The 18052-nt window shown below is 54.0% G+C and overlaps 3 protein-coding genes across 6 annotated transcripts in view; 2 read left to right on the top strand and 1 right to left on the bottom strand.

The window, feature by feature from the left end:
- The window catches only part of KYAT1 (kynurenine aminotransferase 1), a 34044-nt gene extending 32888 nt beyond the window's left edge, over positions 1-1156 (top strand). For all 4 annotated transcript variants that reach the window (XM_059925783.1, XM_059925782.1, XM_059925784.1 and 1 more), the window contains 2 exons: positions 412-498; positions 596-1156. In XM_059925783.1, coding sequence (XP_059781766.1) covers positions 412-498; positions 596-661 — 153 coding nt within the window. In that variant the 3' untranslated portion in view covers positions 662-1156. The remainder of the gene's footprint in view (positions 1-411; positions 499-595) is intronic.
- A 4859-nt stretch (positions 1157-6015) lies between these two features.
- SPOUT1 (SPOUT domain containing methyltransferase 1) lies at positions 6016-14477 on the top strand. Its single transcript, XM_059925787.1, has 12 exons — positions 6016-6076; positions 6699-6744; positions 7394-7519; positions 8791-8950; positions 9185-9274; positions 9376-9425; positions 9655-9785; positions 11590-11662; positions 11770-11868; positions 12354-12456; positions 12619-12766; positions 13677-14477. The coding sequence occupies exons 1-12, from the start codon at positions 6041-6043 to the stop codon at positions 13743-13745; spliced, it is 1131 nt and encodes a 376-aa protein (XP_059781770.1). The 5' UTR covers positions 6016-6040; the 3' UTR covers positions 13746-14477.
- ENDOG (endonuclease G) lies at positions 13831-17575 on the bottom strand. Its single transcript, XM_059925788.1, has 3 exons — positions 16661-17575; positions 15394-15503; positions 13831-14183 (listed from the first exon to the last, which is right to left on the bottom strand). The coding sequence occupies exons 1-3, from the start codon at positions 17174-17176 to the stop codon at positions 13901-13903; spliced, it is 909 nt and encodes a 302-aa protein (XP_059781771.1). The 5' UTR covers positions 17177-17575; the 3' UTR covers positions 13831-13900.
- Positions 17576-18052: the final 477 nt, after the last annotated feature.

Below are 18052 nucleotides of genomic sequence, written 5' to 3'. Positions count from 1 at the left end.
TGTTTGTTTGTGGGTTTTTTTTTGTTTTTTGTTTTGGACATGCCACGTGGTTTACAGGATCTTAGTTCCCCGACCAGGGATTGAACCCGCGCCCTCAGCAGTGAAAGCGCAGAGTCCTAACCACTGGACCGCCAGGGAATTCCCTAAGACTTATTTATTCTATGGCTCTGCGCTGACCTGCCGCATGATCTTCCCTGCTCTCAGCCTCCCTCTCCCTTCTGTACATAAGGAGGGACTTGGAATGATGATTTGGGATGCTTTTCCTCTGACCTTGATGCAGCACTGGGAGATGCTGCATTGAAGCTAATTTTCCTTCTCCTGTCTCATCACGGAACGTCTCTGACCCCCTGGAGCCCCCCAGAGGCCTGCTGGGCTGTGGGGCCGCTGAGACATGGGCTTCCTCCTCCACAGGGCTTGATGGCCATCCCGGTCTCCATCTTCTACAGCGTGCCACATCAGAAGCTCTTTGACCACTATATCCGCTTCTGTTTCACGAAGGTAAAGGACAGGCCTGGGGGAGGGAAGACCTCCCCAAGCCTCCCCAGGCCTCCTGCGGGTGTGGGGAGAGGGGTAGGACCGATCTGTGTTGGTGCAGGATGAATCCACGCTCCAGGCCATGGACAAGAGGCTACAGAAGTGGAAGGACGAGCTCAGGCCCTGACGTCACCCCCTGGGCCCGGCCCTGCCTGGTCCCTGCGCACTCTGCAGGGCTCTGTCTTTGTCCAGGTTTCAGCCATTCCCAGCTTGGGGGTAGATGGTACTGGAGGATCTCTTCTCTGTAACACAGAATGACCTCAGGGAAGAGCCCCCCTTTTGGTCTTGGGGGAGTCAGGAGCACTTCCCCATGGTGCATAGCTATGTTCCTATTGCAGAGGTGAAGGAGGCCTGACCAGGGCCTCTCCCTGGTCCTACCTGTGCTGGGCTATATGGTCTTGAGTCCCCTCTGGCCTCCCCAGACTCAGCTGGGACTCAGAGGGCAGAGTTCAATAGTGTATTGGCCTTGGGTCTCAGCCCTGGCCCCAGCCATGCACTGGCCCCAGCCAGGCCTCAAGCATCCCTCCCTTTCCTTATCCAAGCTTGATTTTGGAAAGTTGCCCTTAGGCTTGACTCTTCAAGCCAGTACTTTTGCCCATAATAAAGTTTTAAGTTATTCAAACTGTTATTGGCTGCTTCTCTCTGCTTCACACCCTGGTGCTGATTGCAGATGGGGGCTTAGAATGGAAGGCACCTCCCACCTCCCTGAACCTCGGATCCCAGACTCTCTTTGTACAAATGTGTTTTGAGGCCCAAAGAAGGGCAGGGACTTGCACCTTGTCTGAGGCCACCCAGTTAGTTAACGGTAAAACCAGGCCTAGGGGCTCAGATGGTATGTGTTACCGTTGTTGTGTGTCTGTGTGTGTGTGTGTGTGTGTGTGTGTGTGTGTGTGTGTGTGTGTGTGTGATGGGGGCCTCAGTTGAGTGTCTGACAGGGAAGACGCGGACAGTCACACCCCACAGGGATCAGAGTCCAGGCCAGGATTGCCAGGGATTACCTAATTAGACAGAAGGGGAAAGGAATGTTTCCCCTAACATTTATTGCTCACTCCTGCATGCCGGGCACTTGGATGCGCACCATCTCATTAAAGGACCCTCTGAGACAGGAGTTACTGCCTCCATTTTACAGGTGAGGAAACCGCTTTGGAGGTGAGGGGACTTACCTGAGGCCATCCAGCTGGTAAAAGGTAGAAGTGAGATTTGATCCCAGGGGTGGGCCTCCCGCTGGAAAGCAACGCAACTCCTGAAATCATTTGGAAGGTGGTGCTGGGGAATTGTCTTGAAGTTGCATTTGCATAGCAAGCTCATGGGTTTTGCTCATATCACATATTGAATTGGGGAAGCTGATGGGAACATATAGTATAATAAAATATATTTGGTCTTTGTCCATGGTTCCTGGCACAGAGCTCCTAAAACCTTTGTAATTTCATGAGTGATAGTAGTGTCTTTTGTTATTCAAAATGAACCCCTTCAACCATGTGATTAGAGGGTCGGAACTTTCAGCCCCAAACCCAGACCTCAGGGAGGGAAAAGGGACTGGACATTGAGTTCAGTCACATGGCTAATGATTTAATCAGATGTGCATATGTAATAAAATCCCACATAAAAACCCTGAATCACTGAGGCTCAAGGACCTTCTGGGTTGGTGAACACATCAATGAGCTGGTAGGGTGCCCATCCGGAGAGGGCATGGAATCTCTGCGCCCCCCTCTCCCAAGACCTTAGTCTATGTACCTCTTCCATTTGGCTGTTCCTGGGTTGTCATCTTCTATAATGAAACTGTAATTGTAAGTATAGCACTTTCCTGAGGGCTGTGAATTGTTTCAGCAAATTATTGAATCTGGGGGGTGGTCACGGAAATGCCGGAATTCGTAGTCAGCCAGGCAGAAGTGTGGGTGGCTGGTGACCCCACTTGCTGCTGACACCTGAAGTGGGAGACAGTCTTGTGGGACTGATCCCTTAACCTATGAGGTCTGTGCCAACTTGTCAGAATTTAACTGAAGTGTAGGACACCCACTTGGTGTCAGAGAATTGCTGTTTGGAACATACTTGTGTTATGACAGGACACTTTCCTTTTTTTTTTTTTTTTCTAATTTTTAAACTTATTTATTTATTTATTTTTTGGCCAGGCGGCATATGGGATCTTAGTTCCCAGACCAGGGATCAAACCTGTGCCCCCTGCATTGGAAGTGCAGAGTCTTAACCACTGGACCACCAGGGAAGTCCCAGGACACTTTACTTTCTTCCTTTCCAAACTATGACTTTGTAATACTATCACTGTTCCAAAGTCAAGATTGTGTGAAACAAAATAACAACTCAGAGGCTCAGGGTTGGAGCCCCTTTACCATACTACACATAGCCTGATGATAAGAAAGTCCTCAATGGGGTAAACCCACAGATTTCTTGGATAGAACCACCCTGACCAAAGGTTTCATGTCTCATGAATCAATCCAGAATCTGCCCCTAACTCAAACCTGTGACTCTACAGAGGTTCCAGATCTTAGACTGAGTAACCTCAGCCAACCTGAGATGCATAAATGACTTTGCCTTTCATTCAGATAGGGGAGAGCAGGGAATGGTGAAATAAACACAACCCCTGTAATGTTAACACACACTTTGAATTAGAAATTAATCTCTCCTCTACTAGGTTGTAAACTCCAGATCAGTATCTGCTTTCCCTACCATTGTGTCCCTGGCAGTTAGCACAGGGAGTTCCAGCCTCAAAATAGGATCTGCTTGATAAATATTCGTTGGTTGAATGAATATTGACTCAAATTTATTATTTAAAAAAGAAAGTGTATCTCATTCCTTGCTGGTAGGAATGCAAAATGGTATAACCACTTTGGAAGACAGTTTGGCAACTTCTTTTTTATTTATTTATTTATTTATTTGGATGCGCCGGGTGTTAGTCACAGCACACAGGATCTTCGTTGCCACGTGTGGGATCTTTTAGTTGCGGCATGCGAACTCTTAGTTGCAGCATGTGGGATCTAGTTCCCTGACCAGGAATTGAACCCGGGCCCCCTGCATTGGGAGCGAGGAGTCTTAGCCACTGGACCACCAGGGAATTCCCAGTTTGGCAATTTCTTACAAAGCTAAACATAGTCTTGCTGTTGGATCCAGCAATCAGACTTCCAGCTATTTACCCAAATGAGCTGAAAATTCATGTCCACACAAAAACCTACACATGAATATTTACAGCAGTTTTATTCATAATTGCCAAATACTGGAAGCAACCAAATGTCCTTCAAAAGGTGAATGGATAGACACACAGTGGCATATCCATACAACGAATAGTATCCGGCAGTAAAAAGAAATGAGCTATCGGGGACTTCCCTGGTGGTGGAGTGGTTAAGACTCCGTACTCCCAATGCAGGGGGTGGGGATTCAATCCCTCCTCAGGGAACTAGATCCCACATGCATGTTGCAACTAAGAGTTCGCATGCCACAGCTAAGGAGCCGGCGAGCCGCAACTAGACCTGGCGCAACCAAATAAATGAATAAACATAAATAAATTTTAAAAAATTATATCTTCAATCTACTATAAAAAAAAAGAGAAAAAGAAAAAGAAATGAGCTATCAAGCCATTAGAAGATATGGAGGTGATCTTGGAGTGACAGCAGTGAGGTCTTAGTTCCCTGCCCAGGAATTGAACCTGGGTAGCCCAGATGAAAACCAGGAGTCCTAGCCGCTAGAGCACCAGGGGCTAGAGGCTAGAAGCAAAGTGGCCCTGGCTCTTTCCCCCATTTTTAAAATTTATTTATTTATTTATTTATTTATGGCTGTGTTGTGTCTTCGTTTCTGTGCGAGGGCTTTCTCTAGTTGTGGCAAGCGGGGGCCACTCTTCATCGCGGTGCGCGGGCCTCTCACTATCGCGGCCTCTCTTGTTGCGGAGCACAGGCTCCAGACGCGCAGGCTCAGTAATTGTGGCTCACGGGCCCAGCTGCTCTGCGGCATGTGGGATCTTCCCAGACTAGGGCTCGAACCCATGTCCCCTGCATTAGCAGGCAGATTCTCAACCACTGCGCCACTGGGGAAGCCCTCTTTCCCCCATTTGAGAGCAAGAATGTTTCAAGGAGGCAAAAACTGTAAAAAACTGGTACAAACTTTATTATTAGAGACACAGCAGTATGGGAGAGCACACAGAGAAACAGTTTATTTATTTAAGTCGAAGCTAGGCAGAAATACACACTCAGAGAGAAAGGGTGTAGGCATCCTTTATAATGAGGAGGGGAGTAAAGAGGTGATTTAAATCACTTATATAGGACAGTTCTTCCTGGTCTTTGTTTACCTTTGGCCAATTATCTCTTTTCTTTTTTCACACATGACTGGTCCTAGGACCCTCCCCAAGCTGTGTGTGCAACTTTTTGCTAAGATGGATTCCACCGCAGAGGCCTGTGGGTATATGTCCACACTTATTATGGGGTGGTGCCCCCTCCCTTTTTGACCCCCAAGGAGCCTTCCTGCACATGTCCAGACAGGGAAGTTTTCCTTGACCTCAGGAGTGGTCATCTTATCTCTTTACTTCAGCAGAGCTCAGCTTCTGCCACTAGCTCTGTCCTTGGAGCGTCTGGGTGAGAACAGAGCTTCAGTGTTACTCCACTTGACAAACCCCAGCTGTCCAGCCCAGGGGCCCATCTATCTCCTACTATAGAGGAACTTTAAATGCATGTTGCTTAGTGAAAGAAGGGAGTCTGAAAAGGCTGCATGCTGTCTGATTCCAACTATATGACATTCTGGAAAAGGCAAAACTTTAGGGACAGTAAAAAAGATCAGAGTCCCTGTGGTTACCAGGGGCTCGAGGGGTGGGGGAGGTAGGTGGAGCACAGAGGATTTTTAGGGCAGTGAATCAATTTTGTATGATACTGTAATGGTAGATATATGACATTATGCATTTGTCAAAACTCTTAGAATGTACAACACAAAGAGTGAACCCTAATGTAAACTGTGAACAATGCATCAATATTGGTTCATCAACTATAACAAATGTACACATTAACACATGTTAACAACAGAAACTGAGTGGGGGTTATGTGGAAACTCTGTACTATCTGTTCAATTTTCGGTAAACCTAAATCTGCTCTAAAAAAGTAAAGTCTGATAATTAAAAGAGAGAGTAGATGAGCGAATCTATAAAATAATTGGATTAAATTATTGCCACCTCTGAATCACACTCCAGCTCTGTGCCTCAGGGTCCCCATGTGTAAAACCAAGCTGAGGTTTGAGTTTCGCGCCCGACGGGAGGAGAGGGTAGCTCTCCTATTGTGCAAGGGTTCAGGAGAGAACCCGATACCGTGCGCATTTGGACACCCAGGCCTGCGATGAGCCCCGCCCGCCCCCGGGAGCCCGCCCCCGGGAGCCAGTCCCAGGCCCACACGCTCCCGCAGCCCGGCTCATAGGCCGCGCCCCCGCACGCCATTGGCTCTCCGATTGGACGGCTCGGAGGAGGTGTTGGCGGAAGGGGTGAGTCTGATTGGCTGGGCGGGGCCGACGGTGTGCGACGAACATGGCGGAACGCGGGAGGAAGCGGCCCTGCGGCCCGGTAGGTGGAGGGATGTGGGATCCCGCGGCAGGGCGCGGGGTGGAGGCAAGAGAAAGAGCCGCTTGGGGGCCCGTGGCGGGGCCTGGCCGAACCTCTAGCTCCCTGCTCGTCGCTGCTCCGCGGCCCGAGTCCCCGAGGTGCCGCATGCTCATGGCCTCAAGCACCCCTGTCCGGGTGAGAACCGGAGGTGGGAGCCGGGGTTCGAGTCAGAGCCGAGATTGCGTTGGGTAACTCATTGCCCGGGGCCCGGATTCAGAAGACCGGACCCGGCTCGGAATCCCGAGCCCTTTCGTGGCGTATCTCTTCTGACACCAAGGCGACAGTGGGCAGGTCCTGTTCCCCTGAACCTGTTTCCTCTTCTCTCCAGTGGGAACGCATTAAACAATTTATTGAACGCTTACTGTGTGCCAGGTGTGGTCTCAGGCACTGGGGGTACGACAGGTCCCTGCCCTCCTGATGCTGTCTCTGGGCAGCAGGAGTGTGTGTGTTGGGGGGAGGATTCCCTCGTTTCCTCACCACCCGCATTTAAAGAGAGGGGACAGCTGTGGAGCAGCAAGTGGGACCTCCTCTCAGGTGTGACCATTCAGCCTCACTCCTATATCTCCTCCCACTCCTACTCCAGGGTGAACATGGCCAGAGGGTGGAATGGCGAAAATGGAAGCAACAGAGTAAGTAAGGGACCGGGGCAGTGGGCTCAGATGGGGAGCTGAGCGTCTGTGCTTACCTCTCCCTGAGGCCACTCCATCAGTGCACAGCTGAATCTTGGGGAAAAGCCACCAGATTTGTCCCCTCTAGGTCCCACAGTACCCAAAATGGAGAAGAAGGGGCCAGAAGCCCTGGGAGGCTCCTTTGGCTGCTCTCTCAGCAGCATTGGAGAGCCCAGGCTGACCCTACTAAGAGGACATCACCTCCTGGACTGCTCCAAGTCCTCCTCCCCTCCAAGTCCCTCTTCCCTCCACCAATCGGGATGTCCTCTCATCCAGAAAAAGAGGAGAGGGCTTCCCTGGTGGCGCAGTGGTTGGGAATCTGCCTGCCAATGCAGGGGACACGGGTTCGGGCCCTGGTCTGGGAGGATCCCACATGCCACGGAGCAGCTAAGCCCGTGCGCCACAACTGCTGAGCCTGCACGTCTGGAGCCTGTGCTCCGCAACGGGAGAGGCCGCAGCAGTGAGAGGCCCGCGCACCGCGATGGGGAGTGGCCCACGCTCGCCACAGCTGGAGGGGGCCCTCGCACAGAAACGAAGACCCAACACAGCCAGAAATAAATAAATAAATAAATAAATAAATAAATAAATAAATAAATAAATAAATTTCTAGAAAAAGAGGAGAAAAAGAAGTGGAAGGATCTCAAGATGATGAAAAAACTGGAGCGGCAGCGAGTGCAGGAGGAACAGGCAAAGCGACAGCAGGAGGAGGAGGCAGCTGCCCAGAGGGAGGATCGGGGTGAGCAAGCTGGGTCCTGCGCAGGGCAGAGAATGTTATAGCTGGAAGGGCCCTTAGGGGCCAGTGGGTCCAGACATCTTGTCCTGATGGAGAAAATGAGGCTCAGAGAATGGGAGGGACCCAGAAGACTGAGTCCTAACTTCCTACCTAGGTAGATTTCGATTCTGTGGAGGGTACGCATCATATATCATCACTTTATGCCTCTAGAACCTCATCATTGTAATGATAGTTAATTTTTTACTTTTTTATTGATCACTTTGTGTACTTTAACTGTACTTTCACTTTTCATTTAATTATTTTGATTTCATAATAAGAATGTCTCTTTTTTCTCATTAAATAATACATGCTCAAAACAAAACTCCCCAAACAGTACAGAAAACGATAAAGAAAGGAAAAATCCCAGCAAACATTGCAGTTAACGTTTCTCCAGCTATGTTAACACCCACTTATATACAGGTAGAGAGGTATATAGATACAGTTTTACAAAAGTGAGACTGCTTTATCCACGCACTTCTGGAGCTGTTTTTTCTCATCCCACATTGTGTCCTGGATGTCCTTCCGTGTTCGTACATCTGGATCTACCCTAACAAGTTGTATCTTTCCTCCTCGGCCAGACCCAAAGGTCTGGAGGGTCAGGGGGCCATATTGTACCCTGTAAGCCCAGTGGTTACCAGTGATGATGGTGACAGTGGGGACAGAAACTGAGCATGTCAGCTGTCTCAGACACCGGGAAAGCCCTTTATCTCCTGTGGCTCCCTTTGGACAACTCTGGGAGGGAAAGTGTGGTGGTCCCTCTGAAGCCAGCTGTCCTGCCTTTTGTGTGACCTTGGGTCACATATTTGACCTCTGTGGGCTGAAGGTTCCCCACCTCTCAATCAGGATCATGGTAGTACCTACTTCCTAGGGTTATTGGTTAAATGTGCACCTATAAAAGGCACTAAGAATAAATATTAACTCATTATCATCCCTATTTGACGCCTGGAGAACTGAGGCAGTAGGGGGCAGAGGATGTGAATATAGGTCAGTTCTTCTAACCGCTCCCTTGCCTTGCCCAGTGGTATGCCCTTCTTATGGGAGTCCTGGAGACCTCTGAGTCCATTTTCTTCCTGGGGAGATTGAGGCCCAGAGAGGGGAGTTGGATCTATGCTGCTTAGCTCAAAATTCCTCACAGTAGGAAAATTCTCTAACTCTGGGCCCTGGGATTAGAGCAAGGGAGGGGAGGGATGGCCCTGGCCTCTCTGGCTGACCATGAACACCCCTGTCCTGCCCAGGGCGGCACTACACCCTGAGCGTGGCCCTTCCGGGCTCCATCCTGGACAACGCCCAGTCGCCCGAGCTTCGCACCTACCTGGCCGGCCAGATTGCTAGAGCCTGCACCATCTTCTGCGTGGATGAGATTGTGGTGTTTGATGAAGAGGGCCAAGATGCCAAGTGAGGGGCCATCCAGCGGGTCCCAGGGCTTAGGGAGAAGGGAGGGGCTGCCAGGATTGGCTGGGCTTCCCTTTTTTCCCTGCCTACTTGCTTGGGCTGAGAATCCTGTCTGAATGCCTACATTGTAACCCTGGTGGGTCGAGTTGCAAAGCAGGGGCACTGCAGAGGTCATACTGAGGGGAGGAGCTCTTGAAGGAAACCCGGTGGGCTTGAGCCCTATCTTTCTCTCTCCAGGACTGTGGAGGGGGAATTCAGGGGAGTCGGCAAGAAGGGGCAGGCGTGCGTGCAGCTGGCCCGGATCCTGCAGTACCTGGAGTGTCCACAGTAAGGGCATGAAGGACAGACTTGCCAGAGCATGTGGGAGGGGTGGGCACAGTGCAGGTCGGATGGGAGGTGGCCTCCCTGAGATCTGCGTCCTTTCCTAGGTACCTAAGAAAAGCATTCTTTCCCAAGCATCAGGATCTACAGTTTGCAGGTAAGGCTGGGAGGGTCTGACCCCCATTTCCCATGGATCATCCCCCAGACCCTGAGAAATCATGATACAGTTGGGAAAGCAAGACCAGGCAGGGCAAGGCCTGTGGCTGGTGGTAAGCAGCAGATCTGTGGCAGAGCTGGAACCTGAACCAGGGTTCCCAGCCTTACCTTCCACGCCTCCGTGGTGCCTCTGCACCTCCCAGAATCTTCCTGGCCCTCCCCAACCACAGGGCTCCTGAACCCCTTGGACAGCCCTCACCACATGCGTCAGGATGAGGAATCTGAGTTCCGAGAGGGCATCGTGGTGGACCGGCCCACCCGGCCGGGCCAGGGCTCCTTTGTCAACTGTGGCATGAAGAAGGTAGGAATTGGAGGGTGGGTCGAGACACGTTTCCCAGACACACCCTGGCTACGGAGGGCACATGGGTGGGGAGCCCTGGCCCCAGGCATCTCTGCCTGCCAGTCCCCCATTGATGCAGATTTGGGCCAGAGAAGTGCCTAAAATGGGGCTCAACAGATAAAGCCAGGAGCAAAATTTACTGTTTTAGAAAAATCAAATCAACAGAAGATAGTCCTTATACGAAAAACAAACCAAGACAAAACCTGGGAAAATCAAGTTCACAATGCCTCTGGGGCTGCTCCAGGGCGCTGCCAAGCCAGGGATCGGAGCATTCATTTGCTGCCTGTTAATCCTAAGTCTCCTAGAGAAGGAGGCAGAAACATTTAAATGGATGAGGATCACAGATCTGAGATAACTGGCTAAAAACAGACCAGGATGACCCAGACCCAGATGAAGAGAGAAATGAATGTGCAACCCTCAAAAGAGAAAGTGTCCCATCCTGAATTCAAAACTGGTACAAGGGAATTCCCTCGCAGTCCAGTGATTAGGACTCCGCGCTTTCACTGCCGAGGGCGTGGGTTCAATCCCTGGTCAGGGAACTGAGATTCCACAAGCCATGCAGCACAGGGGAAAAAAAAAAAAACTAAAATTGGGACAAAACACAAACATCAAGTGTCCTTCCTCACAGGCTCCCACGTAGTCAGCATTTACTTCATGCCAGGCCCTGTGCAGTGTAACAATAGCTATTGTTTATGGAACATCTTCTGTTTGACAGATTAGGACACTAAGGCTCAGAGGGGTTAAGTGACTACTCAAACCGCTATAGCTAGTAAGTGGCATAGCCACCAAAATGTAGGAAACTGGGATTTCATCTACTCATGAAATACTTCCTACTCTGTGCCAGGCCTGGACCAGTGTCTTTTTTTTTTTTATAAATTTATCTATTGATTTATTTAATTTATTTTTGGCTGCGTTGGGTCTTCGTTGCTGTGCATGGGCTTTCTCTAGTTGCGGTGAGCAGGGCCTACTCTTCATTGCGGTGCACGGGCTTCTCATTGTGGTGGCTTCTCTTTTTGTGGAGCACGGGCTCTAGGCACACAGGCTTCAGTAGTTGTGGTGCACGGGCTTCAGTAGTTGTGGCTCACGGGCTCAGTAGTTGTGGCGCACGGGCTTAATTGCTCTGCGGCACGTGGGATCTTCCCAGACCAGGGATCGAACCCGTGTCCCCTGCATTGGCAGGCGGATTCTTAACCACTGCGCCACCAGGGAAGTCCATGGACCAGTGCCTTGCAGTAGTCGTTTTGCAAGAATGGTCTCTTGGACTTCCCTGGTGGCGCACTGGTTAAGAATCTGCCTGTCAATGCAGGAGACACGGGTTCGAGCCCTGCTCCAGGAAGATCCTACATGCCGCGGAGCAACTAAGCCTGTGTGCCACAACTGCTGAGCCTGAGCTCTAGACGCCCAAGAGCCACAGCTACTGAGCCTGAGCGCCACAACTACTGAAGCCCATGCGCCTAGAGCCTGTGCTCTGCAACAAAAGAAGCCACTGCAATGAGAAGCCCGCGCACCTCAATGAAGAGTAGCCCCTGCTCGCTGCAATTAGAGAAAGCCCGTGCGCAGCAACGAAGACCCAAGGCAGCCAAAATTAATTAATTAATTAATAATTTTTTAAAAAGAATGGTCTCTGTGAGCAGATCTGGCCCAGGTGCCGGGGAGCAGGGCTCGAAGGGTGACCTGGACCCCTGAGGTGCCCCCGTGCCTGGGAGAGCAGTGACCCCCGCTCTCCTGTGGGGAACAGCACCAGTTTCTTCTGGCTTCTTCCCAGGAGGTGAAGATCGACAAGCACTTGGAGCCTGGACTCCGGGTGACAGTGCGGCTGAACCAGCAGCAGCTCCCAGGTACCCTAAAGCGTCCCCAGCCTGGCTAGCCTGCGGGCTCGGAGCCACCTCCTTCCACTTCCTTGTCCCCTCGCCCCGTCTTCACAGCCTGTCTGCTTCCCCTCCAGAAAGCAAGACCTACCGTGGAAAAGTCGTGTCGTCACAGGACCCTCGCACCAAAGCTGGTCTCTACTGGGGCTACACGGTCCGCCTGGCCTCCTGCCTTAGTAAGGACAGAGCTTCCTCCTGTGAATATCCATCCTCTCTCTCTGGGAGGCCACAGAGAGCCTTGCTTGACCCAAAAGTCAGACCGGGGTCCTAACCCTACTCACTTGCCGTGCGACTTGGGCAAGTGCCTTTCCTTCTCTGGGCCTTGGTCTCCTTGAGTGCACTGCCTGGAATGCTTTTAAGGACTTCTGAGGAAAAGCGTCTTTAACGATGTCTGCCACGGGGTCCGGAATGGGGGCAAAAGGGCCAGATAAGTCAGGGGTCCACTACTTGCTTCTGAGGCTCCTTGCTGCCCACCCTCTGCTTTGTCTCCCCAAGCCGGTACACGCACGGTCTCTGCCTGTTCCATCGCTGACTTCCCAGCAAGAGTGAGGGTCCTGGCTGTGGCTCTCTTACCTAAACCACGCCCCCCAACGCGCACGCGCAGCCAAGTGGCAGTGGCTTGTGGAGAACAGAGCCCCCAGTGAGCTGGCCTCCCCACCAGGTGCTGTGTTTGCTGAGGCCCCCTTCCAGGATGGCTATGACCTGACCATTGGGACATCAGAGCGAGGCTCAGACGTGGCCTCCGCCCAGCTTCCCAACTTCAGGTGGGTCCAGCCAGGGGAGGAGGAATGGAGCAGGGGACAGGACTGGTGGGGTCAGAGCTGTACGGACCGGGCCCCTGCACGTATGGGGGGGCTGAGAGCCCTGGGGGCTGCACTCAGTGGGCCTTGATGGGCAGTCAGTGACCCCCCTCCTGTGGGCACCAGGCACGCTCTCGTGGTGTTTGGGGGCCTCCAAGGGCTGGAAGCTGGAGTGGATGCTGACCCCAACCTGGAGGTGGCTGAGCCCAGTGTCCTCTTCGATCGGTACGTCAACACCTGCCCCAACCAGGGCAGCCGCACCATCCGCACCGAGGTGAGCCCGCCCTCCTCCCCGACCTCCAGGCCCAGCCTGCTTTGGACGGAGCCTTGGGGTCCATCCAGAGGGGGGCGTTGCAACCCTCTCCCCGTCCCCCACCCCGCCCAGGGCTGCCCTGAGCCAGCCTCCTCTAGGCCTCCTCGCCCCCTTTGGCCTCTCACCACAGCAGAACTGCAACAGGGACAAGTTAAGAGTGAGCTGGGAGTTGGGAATCCTGGGTGCTGGTGCCCATCCAGCTGCTCCCAGGCTGGCTGACCCAGGAGACCCCACCCATCCCTGCTCTAGGCCTGTTCCCTTAGCTATACGCTCCGTGTTCCACTTCCCCGTGTCTGACCCTGGTGGGCAGGGCAGCCCTCCTCTCTGGCACCTCTGTCCCACGGGGGACAGGATGCGACCAGCTCTGAGAGCTTTCCACCTGGGCAGCCACTTCTGAGGGCAGCACAGAACGCTGTACCTGTGGGCACTTCCTGGGGGAAGGTGCCACTGCTTCCACTGGTCTCAAAGGGTGGTGACCAAACAGGTGGACAGCCTCAGTCTACCTATCCCTGAGAGCCCTGCCAGGGCCAGGTGTCACACGCTTGCCAGCCACAGCGTCCCAGCAGGAATCCCTGCTCGCACCCTTCTGACACCTGCACAGAGGGCCCTGCTGCCCATCACCTCCCCCTCCCCCACCCTGGGAAGCAGCTATTACGATCACCCCCATTTTACAGAGGAGGATACTGAGAAGCAGAGAGGTGAGGCCCTTTCCTGGCCAGTGACAGATCTGCAGGATGAGGCTGGGCCTGTGCTTCACGCCCCCCTACCCCAGGCCCTGCTGAGGGCAGCATACCCCAAGGGGCTGGGCCCTGGGCAGTGGGGCACCCGCTAGCCTCCCAGGCCCCAGCCTGTTGCTGCGCTTCTCTTCCAGGAAGCCGTCCTGATCTCCCTGGCTGCCCTGCAGCCTGGCCTCACCCAGGCGGGTGCCCGGCCCAGCTGAAGGTTCTGTCGGGCCCAAGATGGCACAGAAGCGCTGGTGAAGCCAGAGGTTTCCATGGGTCACCTGGGACAGACACACCTAAGACTTGTCTCCAAAAATAAACACCTTTAATTCGACCCAGTCCCCCCGACCCCACAGTCTGGCTGGGGCTGCCTTTACTTGCTGCCTGCAGTGATGGCCTTAAGGCTGCCTGTCCGTGCCAGGATATTTGGCACAAAGAGCAGCCCCGAGGCCCGCTCAATGCTCTCGATGGGCACCAGGAAGCGCTCCAGTGGGACTGTCTCATCCACAGGCGCGTTGGGCATCACATAGGAGCGGAGTTCGATCTGCCCGCCTGCTGCCTCCAGGATCAGCACTTTGAAGAAGTGGGTGGGCACCGCCACGTGGTTCTTGCCAATTACCTGGTACTTCACATAGGACTTCCCATCAGCCTCCGTCCTGTGGGCAGACCCAGGCACACATGGCCCTTTAGGGCTCCTGGGGGCTTGGTCAGACCCAAGGCCACCGCCTCCAGGAAGCCTTCCTTGACCCGACCTCCAGCTTGTGTCAACCTGCAGGACCACCCCTCAGCGTGAGCTTCTTTGCCCTGCTCGGCTCCCCCAGGAGGCTGGGAGCTCCCTGCAGGGTAGAGACTCACTCTTCCCCTGTTTTCTCCATGTCCAACACTGGGTCAGGCAGAGTGGGTGGTGGCAATAAACGCTGCAGAAAGAATCAGGCCTTCATTCACATTCATCCGTGTGGACCCTTGATTATTGTCTGTCTCTTCCTGTGGAGGGTGGGCACCAAATGGGCAGGGCTGTGGCAGCAGAATTCCCAGCACCAGCACAGGGCCTAGGGCAGAGCAGGTGCCCAGAGCACTGGATGGGTGACTTCAGGCTAAGCCTCCACGGCGTCCGCTCCATTTCAGCAGGCCAGAGGAGGCACTTGCTAATTAAAGTACATCAGTGTCCCAGCCACCGCCTCAGCAGGCCCGTGCTGAGCCCTTACTACGGTGACATCCACCATCCTGCTTTGTCCCTTAAACAACCACGTGGTAGCTAATGGGTATTATCCCCATTTTACAGGAGAGGATGTTGAGTTCATTTGCCCACGGCACCCAGAAACGAGGTGACAGGGCCTGGATTCCATCCCAGGCAGAGCCAGCTGTTTGGCCACAACCTCTAGCCTCACTCATCCCAGTCCTCAGCAGGCTAGAAAAATCACCAAGCAAGCTCAGAAGAGCTCAGTCCCTTCTACCTGGGAGGCCAGGCTGCAGAGGGACAAGAGTAAAGGCTCAGGGTCAGGGAGATGGAGTTCAAACCTGGCTCCAGGGGAAGCATAGGGGAAGGCTGCTCCAAGCAGGGGAGACCGAAGACGAGAGCCTAGTGCAAGGGTTTCTACCCGTGCAGAACACAGAGTTAGGTGGATGTGAAAAGAGATGACACAGGAGAGAGGAACAGGGCAGATTCAGGGCCTGGTGCCCACGGGCAGAGGAGATGTCTAGGTGGGTACCCCAAAGGTCTCTGTGGAGTAGAACTGGGGGGCCCGAGACAGGGAATGGACAGACTCGCCAAGAAACCAGATGAGTGGGGACCTGGCGGTGTTGACACAGAGCCTAGGGGGAGACTGGACGGGATGACTGGGAGGTGCCCCCCAGCTCTAGCCTTACCTGGGCAGGAAGAGAGGCCCCGTGCAGACATAGACATTTTGGTAGGTGCGGGTCAGGCTGCGGCTGTACTTTTCCAGGTTGTTCCAGGCATTCTGGTTGAGGTGGGGCACCTGGCAGGAGAAGTGGGCTTCAGTGAGGCTGGCTGGGACACTTGCAGTCAGAGGGCTGCCCCAGGCCCTGAGGGGCTGGCACTGGCATGGAGCCAGAAGGTTCCAGCGGGGGTGGGGGGTGGGAACAAGCATGCGGAGGAAACAGATTCATGGAAGGAGAGTCACTTAGCGCACATAGTCACGAGGGTGGGGCCCAGATAGAGCTCAAGGAGGTGCTACTTTCGTCCAGCTAGACTGGGAGAACTAGCATCCCAGGTCTCAAAGCTGTTTCTCAGCTCCAAAGAGCCATATGAAGGAAAGGAGCAAATCTCCCAGAGAGAAACAGGCCTGCCCCCTGCCCCCAGGGGCTCATGGGAAGACCAGCTCTCCCAACCATCTCTCCTTTCCTTTTCCTAGTCTGAACCGCATGCAGAGCTAAGCGGGGAAGGTCAGGAATCTGCTCCTGACTCCACCACTTGAGCTCTCCAGTCCTCAGCACAGCGTCTAGTCAAATGGGTAGCACAGTCAGGTCAGAGAGGCTGGGACCTCACAAGCCTCACTCAGAGCCTGACATCCGTCTCCACGTGGGTGTCAGGCCCTGGTGGGAACAGGGCTAGAGGCTAGTCCAGGCGCATAGCGACTGCTACTAACACCCACTGCGTGCAGCTATCTTTCCTTTTACTCCCGGAAGGAAGGCAGGGTAGGACAATGGCTGAAAGCTCAGGGTCCTCTAGGCAGACTGCCTGGGTCTCCACCCACTGACACTGTGCCAGTCACTTTGTCTCTCCGAGAATCACTTCCCTCATTATAGCTGGTATGTATTGAATGCTTGCCGTGGGCCAGAAAGCGTGCTCAGTACTTTTACGTGCATGGTATCCCGAGTTCCTCAGCGCCTCTGCACGAGGTAGGTGAATAACAGTTTTATCCCCATTTTACAGACAAGGAAACTGAAGATCAGAGAGGCGCCCGGGGGCCCTCGGTTAAGATCAGAGTGCAGAGTGGGTGCTCAGCGCTCCACCGCTCCGTCCCTTCCGCCTGCGGCGCGCGGTGTGTTTAGCCAGGCCTCTGGCATAGAGTGCGCACTCGGCAGCTTTCCCATCTGCAGGGGAGCAAATCGAGGCTCAGAGGCGAGCGGTGGCCTCGCCTTCCGCCGCCGGGGCAGGGGACGCAGGCGATACCTGGGGTGCGATGTTGCTCAGGTAGAAGGTGTCGTCCATGGCCTTCTGGCTCCAGCGGTGGTTGGCGGCGGCGGCGAGATGGCCGCGGTCGAAGCCGCTGCCCCCGTAGTCGGCGTTGGTGGCACGGTGATACGCATGCACCGAGTCGTCCTCGTGGAAGTCGCAGGAGCGGCGGTCGCCGTCGCCGCGGAGACTCTCAGGCCGCAGCTGCTCGACCACCCAGAGCGCGCCGCGGGTGCGCGGGTCGTAACACAGCATGTACGACTCGCGGCTCTTGAGCTGCGCCACCCCGGGCAGCCCGTACTTCGCCAACTCGCCGGTGCTGCCGCCCGTCGGAGCCCCGGGCACGGCGGGAAGCCCGGCCGCCGCCGCCACAGGCAGCACGGGCAGCCGGCTCAGCAGCCCCGGCGCCGCCCATGCGTCCGCCCGCCGCCGCCACCGCCAGCCCTCGGCGGCTGCACCCAGCCCTGCGCCCAGCGCCAGGGTCAAGCCGGCCCGAAGCAACTGCTTGGCCATGGATTGTGGCCGGAGTGCGGATGGAGAGCGGTCTGCGGAGACGAAGGAAAGCCTCGCCCTCACGCGTGCGACCCGGGAGGCTCTGAAAGGGGCCGCACAGGCCTGCGGGACCCACCGCGAGGATAGCGCCGAGTGGAGGCGTAAGACAGCGGAGCGCGGGTCCCTTCCACTCCCGAACGCTCCAAAGTATTAATATTATACTCAGGAGGCCAACAACAGGGGTCAGGACCGGCCCAACTGGACCTCCCGACGCCCTTTCTTCGCCCTTGTAAGACTGGGCGCCGAGGGCGTGGCATCGCCGCCGCGGTTTATGATTGGCTGCCCCCAGAACCGGCTCCGCCCCGCCAGGTCGCCTTGGTCTCCACCGAGGGATCTTCCCGCTCTGCCAACTAAGATCCCGCAAGCCCCACAGCGGCCAAAAAAAAAAGCCTTAAAAAGGTTCATACCTTCTAAATCACTTAGAGGAATGAGCTGGGGAAATAAATCAGGAATGCAAGGATTCCCCACCGTATTACTTATAATAGAGGCCGGGGAATAAGCAAAATATTCGGAAATAGGCACTGGTTCCGGACATTTTTAGCACATTAGATAGAATAGTATCTAGACCATAAAAATATTTTTAAATCATACAGCAACTTGCTCACCACCTAACGTGAAGGGAGAGACAATACACAAAACTCCGTATCAAGAAAATGACAATTATATAATAGTAATTACATCGACGAAGAAAAGACCAACATGTTACCGGTGATTTTCTCCAGATTGTGGGCTGTGAACGACTTGTTGAATTTCAAAATTTTTTCAATCTAAAAAATAACTTGCTATGAAATCATAATGTAATAATACCTTCTGGCCCAGTGTACACTCTCTCCTCCC

Source organism: Balaenoptera ricei, chromosome 6 (assembly GCF_028023285.1).
Source record: "Balaenoptera ricei isolate mBalRic1 chromosome 6, mBalRic1.hap2, whole genome shotgun sequence".
Taxonomy (NCBI): domain Eukaryota; kingdom Metazoa; phylum Chordata; class Mammalia; order Artiodactyla; family Balaenopteridae; genus Balaenoptera; species Balaenoptera ricei.
The sequence above is the reverse complement of the archived record's forward strand: the minus strand, read 5'-3'. Positions and strand labels throughout refer to the sequence as shown.